Source organism: Pterocles gutturalis, unplaced genomic scaffold (genome assembly GCF_000699245.1).
Source record: "Pterocles gutturalis isolate BGI_N339 unplaced genomic scaffold, ASM69924v1 scaffold48250, whole genome shotgun sequence".
Lineage (NCBI taxonomy): Eukaryota > Metazoa > Chordata > Aves > Pterocliformes > Pteroclidae > Pterocles > Pterocles gutturalis.
The window spans coordinates 1-15,541 of NW_010145095.1; the positions used below are offsets into that span (position 1 = coordinate 1).

At 41.5% G+C, this 15,541-nt stretch overlaps 1 protein-coding gene across 1 annotated transcript; it reads left to right on the forward strand.

Annotated features, from left to right (window-relative positions):
* Positions 1–118: 118 nt before the first annotated feature.
* SLC18A2 (solute carrier family 18 (vesicular monoamine transporter), member 2) lies at positions 119–13,959 on the forward strand (the record flags this gene model as incomplete). The annotated part of the gene is made up of 11 exons (XM_010085282.1): positions 119–211; positions 610–699; positions 807–850; positions 926–986; positions 6,016–6,111; positions 9,443–9,521; positions 9,771–9,822; positions 10,243–10,306; positions 11,415–11,534; positions 12,130–12,263; positions 13,852–13,959. Coding segments are annotated over 11 exons (941 nt in total), but the record flags the coding sequence as incomplete, so codon positions are not given.
* Between the last annotated feature and the right edge of the window lie 1,582 nt (positions 13,960–15,541).

The window sequence follows — 15,541 nt, forward strand, 5'->3', positions numbered from 1 at the left end:
CAGATACTTGCTGTCATCCCTGTGTCATGTTTAGTAGGGCTGGCAAATGATGACCGTAAACTGTAGTACACAGATGCCTAGTTTTGTGTTGTGCTTTTTTTTCTTCTTTTAATTTTAGGGATGGGCATGCTCGCCAGTGTATATACAGATGATGAAGAGAGAGGCAACGCAATGGGAATTGCACTGGGAGGCCTTGCTATGGGAGTATTAGGTCAGTGAGTTGGAGGCTCTGCTGGCAAGAGAAACCACCCCCCAGCCTTCCCAAAGCATGCACTTGTACTACAGCAGCAGCAGAGTTGTCTCATCGAGTGCAATGTTATTGTGCTGTCTCTAGATTAGATTTATGGTGCATGTTAAGACTAGTTTTTCCCCCAGTAGCACATTTCTTACGTGGATACATATGTCAGGCAATAGTCTCTGAGATGTCTGGGATTTGTTTACACAGAAGAGCATTTTGGTTGGTGAAGAATATGGTTATTATGATCAATAGGCTTGGTGGGGATTTTTAAATTGAGGTTTTGGTCACTGGGTGCCGATAGCAGGGTGCAGAGAATTGTTCAGAGTCAAGAGATGTGGCTTCACAGCTGTGCCCTTCCTTTCTCCTGGCAGTGGGGCCACCTTTTGGGAGTGTGATGTACGAGTTTGTGGGGAAGAGCTCTCCGTTCCTCGTGCTGGCTGCACTAGCGCTGTTAGACGGAGGTCAGTAAATACAAGAGCCAATATCGCCATGTAGCACATCCCTTTCATATCACTGCCATCTAACCCCCTTCTCGAAGAAACGTTACAGTATTGATTTCTTTTCGCAGCTGTTCAATTATTTGTTCTGCAGCCATCCAGAGCACAAGCAGAGGTAAGTATTAAGGTGAAACACTCTAGGCAATGGATGACACTTTGCCTTTCCTAATCCTGAGCTTTTGTTTCATAGAGTCAGAAGGGGACACCGTTACTGACACTTTTGAAGGACCCGTATATCATTATTGCAGCAGGTACCAGATCCTTTGTTTTTGTTTTGGTTTTATTTTTGTTTTTGTTTTTTTCTTTCCTTTAAACCAGCCGCTGGTGTTATACCTGGCATCCTGGAATACCCCATGCTGAGCTGGTTTAACAATATTGCCATTTTCTGTCTGCATTAACATAAAGCTCAAAGAAAAAAAAAAAAATCTGTTGGTAATACAGGGTGAGTGTACCAGTAGAAACATAATAGGCAGAAGGTCTGAAATGTGTCGTTCTAGCTAAGATGACACTAATGACTTGTGGTTGCTTGCTGAGGCAATGAGATGTGGCCATGAAACTTGCTGTGAGGCAAGGGAATAGGGCCAAGGCTTTCGGAGGAAGGGGTTGCCAGCACATTGCAGGCAGGCATAGGGAATAACATTGAACTTTGTTTCTTTGTGAAGAGGGAGTGAGTTTGGTCTCTAGAGCATGGATTATATTTCAGAAAAGGTCTGGGTTGAATGGTGAATGGTGCTTGGTATTACATGTATCATTTGTCTAATGAGCCTTTCAGTCTCAAGGGGAGTTTGTCTTTTTGCGTTGCATTTTGTTGAGTGTTTATTCTGGAGTCTGTAATTAAGCCTGGACCTTTTTAATGCTCATAAAATATCTGAAAACAAATCATGACTTTTTACAGTTTGGTTCCCTAGTCCTAACCTGCTTGTCCAACACAGCAATTCTTCCAGGCATTTTTGGGTTCTCTGTTTCTTGGTGGTCTTAGGGAGTTACCATTACCCTAACTGCTTGACTAGACACTTGGTAAAGCTGTGAGTAAAGTTATATGAACACTTTTGCTCGAAAAATTCTTGTGGCATTGAAAGACCTTGCCATAGAATAAGGGTCTTTGAGGAAAATGAGTAGCAAAGATAATACCTGTCTTTCGTTTCCTTCGGTGCCTTGTCTCTTACAGTGCTTAAAGCAGGTGCTACAAAGTGAGGTGTTCTTCTAACAGTATTTTCCAGATATCTACTTTATATGCAATCCCTGCCAAGGTCTAATCTGTGACAGAACTTGGTTTACACCACAAAATATGACCAGGGGCCTGATTTTAAGGGGTATTTTGCTTGACTAAGACTTAGCTGCTCATGCCAAGCTAGTCTTAGCCAAGGAAGACAGAAGGTACCAAGGACCATGGGTCCCACTATTTTGGTCATGTCCCATGTCTGCTAAGAGCAGGGATGGCCTTTGTTCTCATTTTCTAACACATTTGCGTGGCATTTAATTTCTGCAGCTGTTCTGTTCTCTGAAGCTGTTTCTGCTGATGTTTCAGTGCTCTGTAAAGCAGGGCAGCAAAATAATGAAAAAGACTCAGGGCGGGGTAGCCTGGAATCAGGACAGTGCATGTCAGAGAGACCTTATCTTCACTGCCCTGGCTTTTTTTTTTTTTTTTTTTTTTTTGTCTCTTGCTTCCCCGCATATGCCTGCAGGCACTGGCAGTGCCTCCTGCCTCCCCTTCCCATCTTCAATCCAGAGCGGCTGGGCAAGACCAGAGGAAGGGAAAGGAAGGATGTACAGAGGGGTAGAAGCATAAAGACCACCTCTGCATCCACACTGGATGACTTGTCCCTCTCCCAGCAGGTGTCAGCGCCCAGGATATGAGAGTCCTTGTGGTGGTTTACAGCAGGGTTAGGTACAGCACCCAGGGTCTCTGCCTCCATCATACTCTGACAGTATGGATGACACTGAGGTTCTCTTCATCTCAGCCTCTTCTCCCCTTGCTTTATTTCCCTTGCAAATCAAATTTGTTTTTTTCAGAGCTGAATGCCAAATACCAACTATAAACTCAGCCCTTTATCTGGCCTACCAGTGCACATCAGTCCAAATGCAGATTTCTTGATGCACCAGGAATACACTGTTTAAATGTTAATTGTTTCAGCTGGGCAGTTGTTGCTTTTTACAGTAAAAAGGGTCCAAAAGTTTCATTTGCTCTCCCTTACCCCAAGGAATTCAGTTTATCCTTGCTCTGTTTTCTAAGATGGGAACTTCTGATCCTGATATTAACAGGGAAGAGTGGGTGAGTGGGTGGTTGGGACAGCAGCTAGCTCCATTCCCTGACACTTTGAGGCAACAATGCCACATGTCTCCATATCTAAGCCAGGATAATGTGTCTTCTGCTTCACAAGGATGCTGTGAATGGACATGTCCCACACTGTGTATGATGTTCAGATACAACAATTAGAGAGAAGAAGGTTAAAAGTCCCATTGAGTTTGCACTGCTCAGGGATATTAGAGGTTTTGAATGGCTTTTAAGCCAGTTAACAACCTCATTAATATACTGCCTGCATCTCTAGTGGGCTGACTTGTTAACCACAAGTGAAAACCAGTGACATCTTAGGCACACTGCAAATGGACTAGCAGTTTAAGTGTTTCTTGCACTCTCAATTTAGGTACACTAATTTCACGGTAAAATTCAGATTCAATCTCCTGAGCGTGCGTCATACACTTGAGTCATAATTGTTTGTATTCTCAAAGCACAAGCACTTTCTGACCAATTTGGCTTATCTAGGGCACAACATTAGTCTTTAACATATCTTGAACTCAAGCATGGCATTCCTCTCTCCCTGAAAGTGTGGCTTTTTCCTGCGGTAATCCATGTGGCCTGTGAGTTAATAATGGTGACTGTCACAAGAGGCGGGAGGCCAGTGGTGTCATTCACTCGTGTATGTCACAGTCCCTACAGCCCGTCCTGCTGCCTTGTTGAGTAGATATGAGCAAATATAGACTGTGGCCCCTAGTGGATTGTGTCAGAGGTGATGCTTCAAAGTCAGTGCCATCAGTACTCATTTGACCCAGGCAAAAGAAACGTTACTGATGCTTTTTGTCACTGATGGTAGGAGCTCCATGAATGAAGTCAGTGTCATTCCCACATCCAGACCTCACCGACAGGGACTGCAGAAACATTAGGTGCTGCCAGCTGACAAAGTTGCACGGACAGACAAGTTAGGTTTACATTATCAGATCCAAAAAACAGAGTTCAGACAGATATTATTATGAGCACATGGGTTCTTGAGAAGGTGTGCAACAGATTTTCACTGGGTACCTGCTATTTCATTTACCAGTGATGTCTCCAGCACTCTGCCAGAAGCTGAGTGGGATCTCAGCTGCGGGGATGGGATCCAGCTGGAAGGTTGTGATTTCACACCTTCTGGCCAATGCACGATGTTTAATCTAATTTAAAGAAGAAACAATGTAGGATTTATGCCCTTGAGACATGGCACTTTAAAGAGATGTCAGGTCCATGCAAGACAGAAGGAAAAAATATTTTATCTTCTTTTGGGGAAGCTTTGCCAAGGTCTTAATTGGACTTTGACATGAGATAGCAGAGTACCAGCTCAGGCTCTCACTTTTCTCTTGGGGTACATCCTAAAGATCTGACATACCTTCGTAACCATATGCCTGAGTACTTTGGTAAGCTCTGGTGATGCTTCCTGACCTAAGGAGAAGTAGATGCCACACACGTATGCACACACACCTGTTTCTCATTTCTTTGTGAAGTTTGTTAAGAGTAGACCTTTGCTATTTAAGCCATCTCTGTTAGAACAGCTCTGCTTCCTCTGGCTGCACTTTGTGTGGCCTGAAATGTTTTTCCAGTATCAAGGAAGCTGCTCGAGCGTGGCTGATTTTGGCTCCAAAGAGGACAGCCCTGAGGGGTTTAGCTGGGGCTCCTTACAGACACTGTGCTGGTGGGAGCTTGCAGCAGAGTGGAGCGGTTTAGATCCAACCTTTCATCTGTAGGATATAGCAGTGCTGAACTGTTGCTCCTTGCCCCGGGAAGGGAATGAGCAACCTAGCCTGCAAGTTGATTTTAGGTATCATAGATACACAGTCTAATACATTCTGACAGGTTTGAGCAAAGAATGACATCAGTGCTCATTTTGGTTTGAACTGGATGATGAGGAGCTTGTTCCAGGAGAAATAATGTTTCTCTGACCTCAGACAAATTAAGTTTTTTTTTTTTTTTTTAAAAAAAAACCCTAAAATTTGAATGTCAAACAGCTGTAAGAGTCTAGAATATTTTCCTGTATTTCAGAGATTGCTAGTATTAGGAAGAAAAGTGGGAACGCAAGATTGAGGTTGTCACTTCTAGCATTGACTTCCAAACTCCTTTGAAAGTCATTTTGTGAGGGATTAGCAAAGGGAACGTGTCCTGTTGCCCTGTGTGAGGCTTTGCCTGCCTCAGGGTCTTTTGAGTAAGTGGGAAAGGCATCTTCAATCTAAAGAAATACCATGGGTTTAATAATCCCTGCACTAAAGCTGAGGTGCGCTACTGAGGGTAGACGAACTCGACACAAACCTGAGTCTGGATCTGCATTCAGTGGTGTGGGGCAGGGCTGAGCCGGTGGGCGAGACTGAATCAGCACTTCCACCTCTTGTTATCCTTTGTGTCTGGGTGACTAAAGGTCCAGAATCTCAAAAGAGATCTGGAAGCATTTGAAATTCATAGGGCTGAGCAAGCTCAGCCAAACCCATGCTTTGCTGCATGGACTTACTGGTTGATAGCTATAGGATCTCTGCATGAAATTCTTTTTTGTAGGGGATAGACGTCTCCGTGGTTGTCTCTTGGTATTTTAAGGACAGACCTCCACATCTTGTCATCATCATTCTCAGGTGACAGAGGCATAGGGTCAGAGCCTGTGCCTCTTACACAGCAGGGCTCCGTTTTTGCCCCAGGAGACTAGATAAAGACCAAAAGATTGTAGTTTTAGCTAATCATTTGTACAATAGTCAGACCTCATGAACTTTCTAAATGTCATCAAGCTCACTGCAGACTTTCACATTATGAAAATAGCTTAACCTTTATTGTAGAATTTCGAGGAGAATAGAAATATATAGAAAGTTAGTCTTCCGTGATTTTACATTCTGTTCTATTTAACATTAATCAACATCTAATACATGACAAATAGGACTGTTAAAAGCACAATGTTTTGTGTAAAAGCATCAATTTTTTTGCATGGCTTTTTGTTCATAATCCAATGAAATAATTACTGCTTTTTTTTTCCCCCCTCATCTTCTTTCTCTAAGGATCAATCTGCTTTGCGAACATGGCAATTGCAATGCTTGAACCAGCTTTACCCATCTGGATGATGGAGACAATGTGTTCAAAAAAATGGCAACTTGGTAAAGTACAGCTTATTATTTGCATCTCTATATTTTGTCTAATGTCTGTCTCGATTCTGGTCCTGTTAATGATGGTCTCTTTATATGCTTCAGGGTAGTTAATTTTTAAATTTTTTTTTCTTACTATCTTTAAATTGTCAGTGTTATACATGCATAATTGGAAACATCGTTTTTTTAAGAAAAGTAGGTAGTGGGTTGATGTGATTGTAATAGACTCCAGTAAGGGTCAATGCTCACACTGCAAGGAGAGATCGATGCAGGCAACCATGGCACTCTGTTGTCCCGGCTCCTTTGGGAGCCCCAGCAGCGCATCTGGCAGCAAGCGTTGGCTGAGGCAGCTGCAAGACACCCTGTGAGACACAGAGCCAGACCAGCAGGGCAAAACCATTTGTTTGGGGTTTTTCCCAGAGGACATCCTTCCTCAGTTCCTAGTTTGAATTGCCGGGAGCAGGCAGCCCCAGAATTCTGCAGCGGGTGCAGTGCATTTGGGGCAGAGCATGCCCAGGCCAACACATCCTCCTTCCAGGGCTGCTCCTGGCAATGTGTGGAAGAAGGATGGACTTAAAACGTAGCCACCAAGGGCATTAAGAGCATTTTCCCTCAAATCTGATAGATTTGACACCGTTTCAGTGGTTACCTAGTCATCCCATTCAAGAGAAAGCAATGGGAGAGCCCCAACTTGGACCAACTTACAACCTGTAACAGGGACACAGTCCTGGGAAACCAGTGTCCACAGGCAAACTGGGAATTAGTGCCATGTATCAAGTTAGACTAGAGAGTAAAACTGGGGCAGTTACTTGCTCTTTGAGGTGAAGAAGGTGGGGAGGAGAAAAATGGACTGACTTCTCGTGAGTGTCAAACTCCGCAGGAGGCCAATGTGCAACATCTTGGGTGTAGGAAAGAGTTATCATTAAAAAAAAAAAAAAAAAAAAGCATACATTGATAATGTTAACAAATGTTCTGTGCTGTGAGTTTTCATTAGGGTATTTTTAAATATCAATACATAGCATTTGAAAGAAAAAGAAAAAAACCTTCATGAAAATGATGGTCAGCTAGCATCCAAATAATTTCCGTACTCTATGTTGTATGTCCCTACACCACAGAGAAAGCACAAACCTTAGTTCATACTAATGCAAACTCAGATCTAGGATGGCCATAGCTTGCAGTTCTTCTTGTGCTGCTGTACTGTTGGACATGGTGATGAACACTAGCCTGTAATACAGCAAAATTAACGCACAAACGTGGATATTTTAAACCTCACAAAGAAAAACAAAGATTGCTTATCTACCTCCTTCACTGGAGACTCATATTATTGGTGCAATGGAAATGAGATTTACAAATATCTTAGTTGAATAGATGTTCCTAGAAGGAAAATATCCATTTTAAATTAAGACTAATTTTACCCCTTAATGATATAAGTAATTGACTCCATTATGCTTTGTCTGATTTGACAGCATTAATTAAAGTTTTTAAGCCTCTTAAATTATATCTTGAACTGCAAAGTTTTAAGCAAATGATTATCTTATGCAATTTGGAGACCCAGCTGTTTGAAGCATAATCTGAAGAAGGTACAGAGAACCTTGATTTGATCAGTTAATGTTACTGTGCATAAAGCTTATCTAGAAAATTACGGTTCTGCTTCAGTATAGCACAGCTTACACACCAACCTGAAAGTCTTATTTAACAAGCCATTATAGTGTTTTTATACCGTTGTCAAGGTCTCCTATATATGACTCTTCAGTAAAAACAGATAGGTCCAAGCAGTGCTGAAGTAGCTGCAGTTACACAAGTGAAAATGTTTCCCCAGCATCACCATTGTACCCCGCAAGGATTTTAATCACAGGATATTGCTGTGCTAAAAATTACCTCTCTATTTTTTTTTCTTTCTTATGAATATCAGAGAGATAGGCAGGAAGATGGATAGGCAGGAAATGAGAAAATCTATGTTGCCTTGGTGAAAGATGAGGAGCATATACGCTTAAAGGGGATGGTTTGATTGTGTACTGTGACATCTCGTGGCTGCTGTCTCAACCCGAATTACCTGATTTAACAGTGACCAAAGGGAAGGCTTGCCGTGGTGTGCGCTAATTTGTCCGACTTCCCTGGTTTTGTCACGTTTCCCAGTTTTAATTTTCTTAAGAAGATGCAAAATTTAACAGGAACAACAGAAAAAATACCGTGTGTTATTTCTTCCAAGACACATGAACCATTTGATGCCACTGTGCAAGGATCCAGCATTAGGCACAGCCACCCTGCTCCTCTGCCTCTCGGATGTTTTTCGTACGATGTCTTCTCCTCAAGGGCAGTCCCTGCTCTCGCACGCAATGGCACACCGTCCTCTCCATTACCATTTCTTCCTTTGACATTTCCCCTCCAGCTGGGTCCTGCCCTGAAACTTATGTGTGGGGAGAGGATGAATCCTCAATACAGGCTGTAATTGGCTTTTAGACCAGCGATGTTTCTGGCCACCGTGCAGCCAGCATCTACTCTAGCTACAGCCACTGCGGTGGAAATATCAGGGTTACAAAAAATTGCTGGTCCCAAAAACATGTTTTTCCGAGTGGATGTGGGGGATGTGGGAGGGTCTGATACCCTCCCATCAAGCCCAGAAGGATTTTACTTACGTGCCTTCATCTGCAATTCATTACAGATAATTGGTTTATGAATTTAAAGCAGTAACTGATATTTTAAAAAAATGAATAAATTGGCTAAATATAAAAAAACTCATGTTTTTAAGGTTTCTTCACCTTTACATTATTGATATATGCTTGCCTTTGGTCATCGCTTGACCAAGGAACATACTGCTGCATTACAAACTCTCCTGTAACGAGAGGCCTCGTGGCATTCACAGGCTCAGAGGGGGACTGTGACTTGCAAAGCCAGAGCAGCAGTCCTGCTGTCCCCCCCTCCAGGAAGGGATTCACCCACCCCTGACTGTCCTGGCCTTGCTGCATGGGCTGAACAGATGCTCTGTAAGCCATGCAACCATGAAAGAGGGGCTTTCCTTGACCTATCCCAAGGCTCACTGTAGTTAGATAGAAACTTTTTGTTCTTTGTTTTTCCATCCCCTCTCCCATACCACTTCTTTTAGATTATACTAAAAAAAAAGCCCCTCTCTTCAGAGGTGTCACATCACCCCTGCATTTCATAGATGATGTCCTTAGATTTCATGAAAAGGCTGCAACAAACCGGATATTTGATTTTTTTGGGCTATGCACAAAGACTCTATTAGATGTGTTCAAATCAAAATTGCAGTGTCTGGAATTTATTAGTTTCTTCTAACGCTTCACTAAAATCCTTGCTGATAAAACATCTCATTCATATTTTTCAGGTGTCGCTTTTCTTCCAGCTAGTATCTCTTATCTCATCGGGACTAATCTTTTTGGGATACTTGCACACAAAATGGGAAGGTATGCTTCATTTAAAAATACTAATAATCTCCCAGTCTGTTCATGTACCATTTCCAGTGTTTCCCAGGGCAGTTTATTGATGATGGAAATTATTCAAGTTTGTTCTATATTAGCAAAAACACTTTTTCTTGAACATATTACTACTTTGGTTGTGTAACTCAGCATTTCAGATCTGACTTTGAAACCTTCAAGATCATCTCTAACATCCTCAGTATCGCCGATCTCTGAGTGATGTTTCTTCTTTGATAGGTGGCTTTGTGCTTTACTCGGGATGCTAATCGTGGGAATAAGTATTTTATGCGTAAGTAGAAGAGCATGTATCTTTCAAACCATCTAAACATTCATGTGTTCATCTTCAAATATGTGCTTTCCCCAGGAGATTTTACCACAGTCTCTGCTTTATGATACATTATTAAACAATGTGTAGTTAATAGGTTCCAGATCACAGTTTTGAGTGCTTTCAAATTTCAATGCTTCAATTATTTTGAAGGAAGACTGGCTCTCAAAGGAGGAGGATGATCCTTTTTTTGAGCTGTCACTTGACAGTTTACTCTTGCTCATAATAGTAAGTGTGCCAGTGGTTTAATGGCACAGTTGTCTGAAACAAAGTGTGCCATAACTACCTGGAAAATTTAACTTTAAAAAAGAAAAGGAAAAAGAAAACTAACCCTGTTAGCATCTGTGGTGTGACATAATTAACTGCCTGAACTTTCCTTTATAGGTACCATTTGCTAAAAACATTTATGGGCTCATAGCACCAAATTTTGGAGTTGGGTTTGCCATTGGTAAGAAAAATTACAATGACTTCTTACTATCTGTGGTTTATGTAAACATGATGTTATCTGAAGTTACATGGAAAATTAGTGTTGTTGCCGTTCTGATGTGACAGCAGTGAGATCTGAGCTGCAGCCCACGTTGGTAGACAGTACAAGAAGGATTAAAGCCTGGTGCTGGGGCAGTTTGAACAAGGCTGCTGTTAGACAGGCTGGGTTCTGACATCTGTCTGGAATTGCTCCCTTGACCTAAACAGATCTTTCAAACTGTCCCTGAAATTATACCTTGTTCTCAGAAATAAAGCAATGCAGTCTGCAAAACCCAATCTCTCCTGCTGTTCATAGAAAAAAAGAACAAAAAACAAAACAGGCTTAAATTTGTGTTCATCGATAGGAATTCCCAAGCCCATGCACATATACGGTTTTCAAGTCGTATGTGTGAACTTATGCTGGGCCATGTGGTCAAGCTGGGTTGGGGGCCATGGCTTGGATTTTAGCACGTGGCTGTTCAGCAAATGTTCTGGGGCATCTGCACACACAAGGCATGTCCAGTTAGAAAAGAAGTTACACGATCAACTACAAATCCCCAGTATCTTGGCAGCTTTGTCAGCTGTCTTGTGCTGTTTCTTGCAAGCAATGAAAGCGTGGCTGAAAAGACTTGGTGAAACCACTGTAGTAGTTTTGGGTGACTGGAAACTAATGCAATCGTTTAGGTCTACAGCAAGTGTAAGTTCATACAAAATAATTTTTCTGCTAAATTAAAGGTTCTTGGCTGATAATATGAGGTCAGAGCCTTTGCACATACGGTTGCTGGGAAGCGTTTGATGTGCTTTGAGCTCGCGTCTCTCTTGTCCTTTGGGAAGTGTTACATGTACATGTCCATGCACATCCACATGTGACTTCAGACACAGTAAAGATCATAAAAAGCACAGATAACACAGTTATTGAAGAATAGGATAATATAGGTTTTTAAGAATTTGAACTTATTTAAGAATAAGCATCCTTTTAATTGCGTTCACATGGTGCTTTAGCACATAGTTGACCAAGACATTAAAGGGGGGAAAAAAAAAACCAAACCAGCAGTATTGTCCTAAAATACACTTCCTTCCCTCATGACCAGGAATGGTGGACTCCTCCATGATGCCAATTATGGGCTACCTCGTAGATCTGCGCCATGTGTCGGTCTATGGCAGTGTGTACGCGATAGCCGATGTTGCCTTTTGCATGGGCTTTGCCATTGGTAAGTCCAGCCTTTTCCTGCCTATAACGCACCTGACAGTTAAGAGAAATATGCTGCAATGTTAGGTGTGAACCCTTGTGGCACTCACAGGCTTTAGGAGCTGGGGTGGTTATTTGGTTATTTTCTACAAGAAATCAGAAGCAGAGGGAAAGGATGTGGGGAACAGTGTTTGGCTTCTGTTCCCTTCTGCCATGATGCTGTGCTCATGTTTGTTAGCTGTAAGGGGCCTGAAGGCGGCAGGCATTGAGCACAAATAGGATATTCCTACGAAAGAAGCCTTGGAACATTTAAAACTAACACCACAGCTGTGCTCCTAATAGTCTGTGAGAGGAGTAACTCCCTGCTGACCTGCTGCCTCCCTGGGTACACGATACAGATGTTCTGGGAGTCCCTAGCAGCATCTCTGATTTCTTCAATTAATATGGAGTATGGAGCCAGGAAAGGTTTATGAGATAATTACAAACATGTCTTTACATTCCTCAACTCGATTTGTAAAGCGGGAGTTTTGTATATAAAATTACTGTTGTTTAAAATGTCTGCTGCAGATTTTATGTCTGAGTGATCTTCAGAAAACGGTTGTTCTTATTTATACAAGGTCCATCTGCTGGTGGAGCCATTGCAAAGGCCATTGGATTTCCATGGCTCATGACAATTATAGGAATTGTGGATATCCTCTTCGCTCCCCTGTGCTTTTTCCTTCGAAGTCCACCTGCCAAAGAGGAGAAAATGGTAAGGATAACATGGTCTCTTCCTTTTGTTTGGGGGTTGAGTTTTTTTCAGTGAGACAAATGATAATTTTTTTCTGCATCTTTGCCTCTAACTTCCCCGAAACAAGACCAGCGCAGTTTGTTTCACCCTCGTGCATCACCTCTGGAATAAACTCCCCCCTTCTTTCTACGGCCAAGATGTATAAAGGAAAGCTTTTTATTAGTTACATGTTACAAAGTCACACATTTGATTATCATGAACCAAACAGGGTCCAGCAGACATTCACCTGCAATAGCATATGCTGTAGTGGAGTCAATATAAAAACCACTTTTGTTTTCCTTGAAGTGACAGAATTGCTTTGACCAGTTCTGGTTTATTCCTGTGTGTGCCTCAGCCCTTTTTTTTTTTTTTTCCCCCATGGTCCTCTACAGTATATTTAGCACCATATTTTTTCCTCCTACTTCTTCCTCTGTACAGATCATCCGCCCTTACAAATTAATGGCTTCTCTTCTCCATACCACACGTCTCACCCTGACCCCCTTTTTAGTATAACTTTGCCAACAACTTTAATTTCCTATAGCAGTCAGTGCTCCCCAGCCGTGGGATGGTGCATAAGGACGATGCTTGGCCAGAGCAGCCACCCTGCCCTGTCCCCTGCCGTGGGATTTAGGGAAAAGTCTCAGCAGGCAAACATGTTTGTGGCTGTTTAGTTTGATGAAAATGTAATTTTGCGTGGCCGTGGTCTCACTGTGCAGCACCACATCTCTGCAGGGTAGGAACAGAACCTGGTGCATATGCTGCTTGTGCTTTGTACCAGCATGAGCAGAACAGAAGGTGGAAGAAGGAATCCTGGTGAAACAGTGGTGTACACGAGGCCAGAGACCTTTAGTTTTGCACATATTTGGACTGCAGAATCCCAGAGATTCCAGTTAATCCCTTGTCCTGACCTTTGCAGGCACCAATACTTTTTTTTTTTTTTTTTTTTTTTTTCCACACACTAAGGCTGAGGAAGAGAAAGGGGAAAATAAAAAGGTGGGGGCTGCTGGTGTTTGTTTCCCTGCGATCTGAAGTTTATTGCGTGCTTTCCTGGTCCCTGACAGGGCTTCATTTGTAACACTGAAGGAAGAGGATGTCTCCCTACAGCTTAAACATCTTCCACAGTAATCTGTGCAACATACTTTTAAATGCAAAGTGACTCCTATTCCCAAAGTGTCCCCTGTCAGTGAAAAGAGTCAAAAGGAGGATCCCTACTTTGTGCTCTTTGTATAATAATTAAAAATCAAACAATCACACTCAACCTGAAATGTGCTACCCAACTGCTCTGAGTACAGACTCCCATTGTCCCAGGAAAAATTAATCCCCGAGAGTGTAATGTCGTGGCTGAGCTGTAACTACGATAATCACCTGGAGTGCCAGGTCACAGTGTTCTGTTCTGGAGCTCTGCAGAAAGGAGGGGGAAAAGCAAAGCTAGTGAGGGGGACGGCTTGAGGCAGTAGGACTCCTCTTCCTCATTCATTGGCTTTTAATAGCTGGTTATACAACATAAGAGAGGCAAACTAAGCTGGATGCTAAGCAGAAATGCAAATATTCATCCTCTGTTTTCTTTCAGGCAATACTCATGGATCACAACTGTCCTGTGAAAACAAAAATGTACACCCAGAACATCCAGTCCTACCCCATAGGAGATGAAGAAGAAGAATATGAAAGCGATGAATAACATGAAAAGCCATAGAACATATTTTGGTGTACAAAATGCAGTGTTTCATGTGAAACATCTCATCCAGAAATAGGTTTTAGTTGTACCGTACATCTAATAGTGAAATGGTCAGAACCCCAAAGGTGTATTATCCATCACCCATGGTTATAAAGCAGACTGCTCGCCGCCTTACAAGGGGGTAAAAGCTTTGATAGGGGATTTGTATAGTGTTAATCTTTATTTTGTGTATTTAATTTTATTGAATATTACACTATATTTTTGATTAAATGTGTAGTTTAAATCTGTATAAATGTGAATTTTAACTATTTGGTTTTTTAAAGTCAATACATCAACACACAATATTTCATATTTTGTTTGGATTCGTAAGTTAATGGCATGAGCTTGGGTCCTTCTTATCTATTTGGAAAGAAAAAAAAAGCAAAGCTCAAAAAAAGCATATCCAATCTGCATCCTTGTAAATTATACCCTTGTAAGTACAAGGAGCTGGAGGCTGGAATTCAGATAGTAGACACGCCTATGACTTTTTTGATCAACTTTAGATCATACATAAGTAGAACAAGACACAACTTCTTTGGCAATTTCAAAAATGAGCTCTACCTGAACCACTCCTGGAAGGCTGGGGATAACAGTATTTTATATATTTTATCATATACAGATGAGTGTATTGCCATTAGTCAGTACTATTTAATGAAGTTTTAATTAGCTAACCCGTTGTGCCATATGAAGCCCCCAAACAACCCCACACCACCAGCTAAACATGCAGGGATGACTGTGTCCTGGTTCCTTTCCTTAAAGGGAACAAGAACAGCATGAAGCTACTTTTTATATTCCTATGTTTTGAAGCTTTTATTTTTAATATCTCTCAACTTTATTTTAGATGCATCTTAAGTGACTGGTTAAGAAAAGCTGCAGTATCATAGTATTTAGTTTTCCCATGTACTGATAGTAAGCCAATAACTGAAGCAGCTAAAAAAAACCCCATCCCTATTTTACATGTATTTGCATTCACATCTAGAAATTCAGTATATATTTTTCAAAAAAAGGAAGTTAAAATCTCAACTTTACTAACAATAATGAAACAAAAAAGACCAGTTTGTTGCCAGGATCTCTTAACATTTTGGAGCACAGTTTAATACGGGAAAAGCACTGTATTAGGCAGTCCCTATCTGCACTGAGAAAAATCAGACTTCTAAATAAAGTGTTTTAAAACAGTCCCAATGTCCTTATTGACTGTGGTGTACTTTTCATCTGTAAAATTAAAATCTTTATGTGCCTTCTTTCATGTAATTGCAGATGTTTTATGTACTACAGCATAGATACTATGTTTACATACAGTTTTGTAAAGTGTATATACTATGGTCAGAAAAATATGAAAAATACAGTGGATAAAACTTCAAGTATTGCTTTGTCAATAATTATGCATTCAGACCGCATTAAAATAAAGTTATCTAAAAGAAGCTCATGATCTATTGTAATAACATGTAAAAATAATATTAAAAATAATCCCCCTTATGAATTGCCTTACGCATCGCGGTTTACTCTGGGCAGGGGGGTGGGGGGGGGGGGGCCCAGAAATGAATTT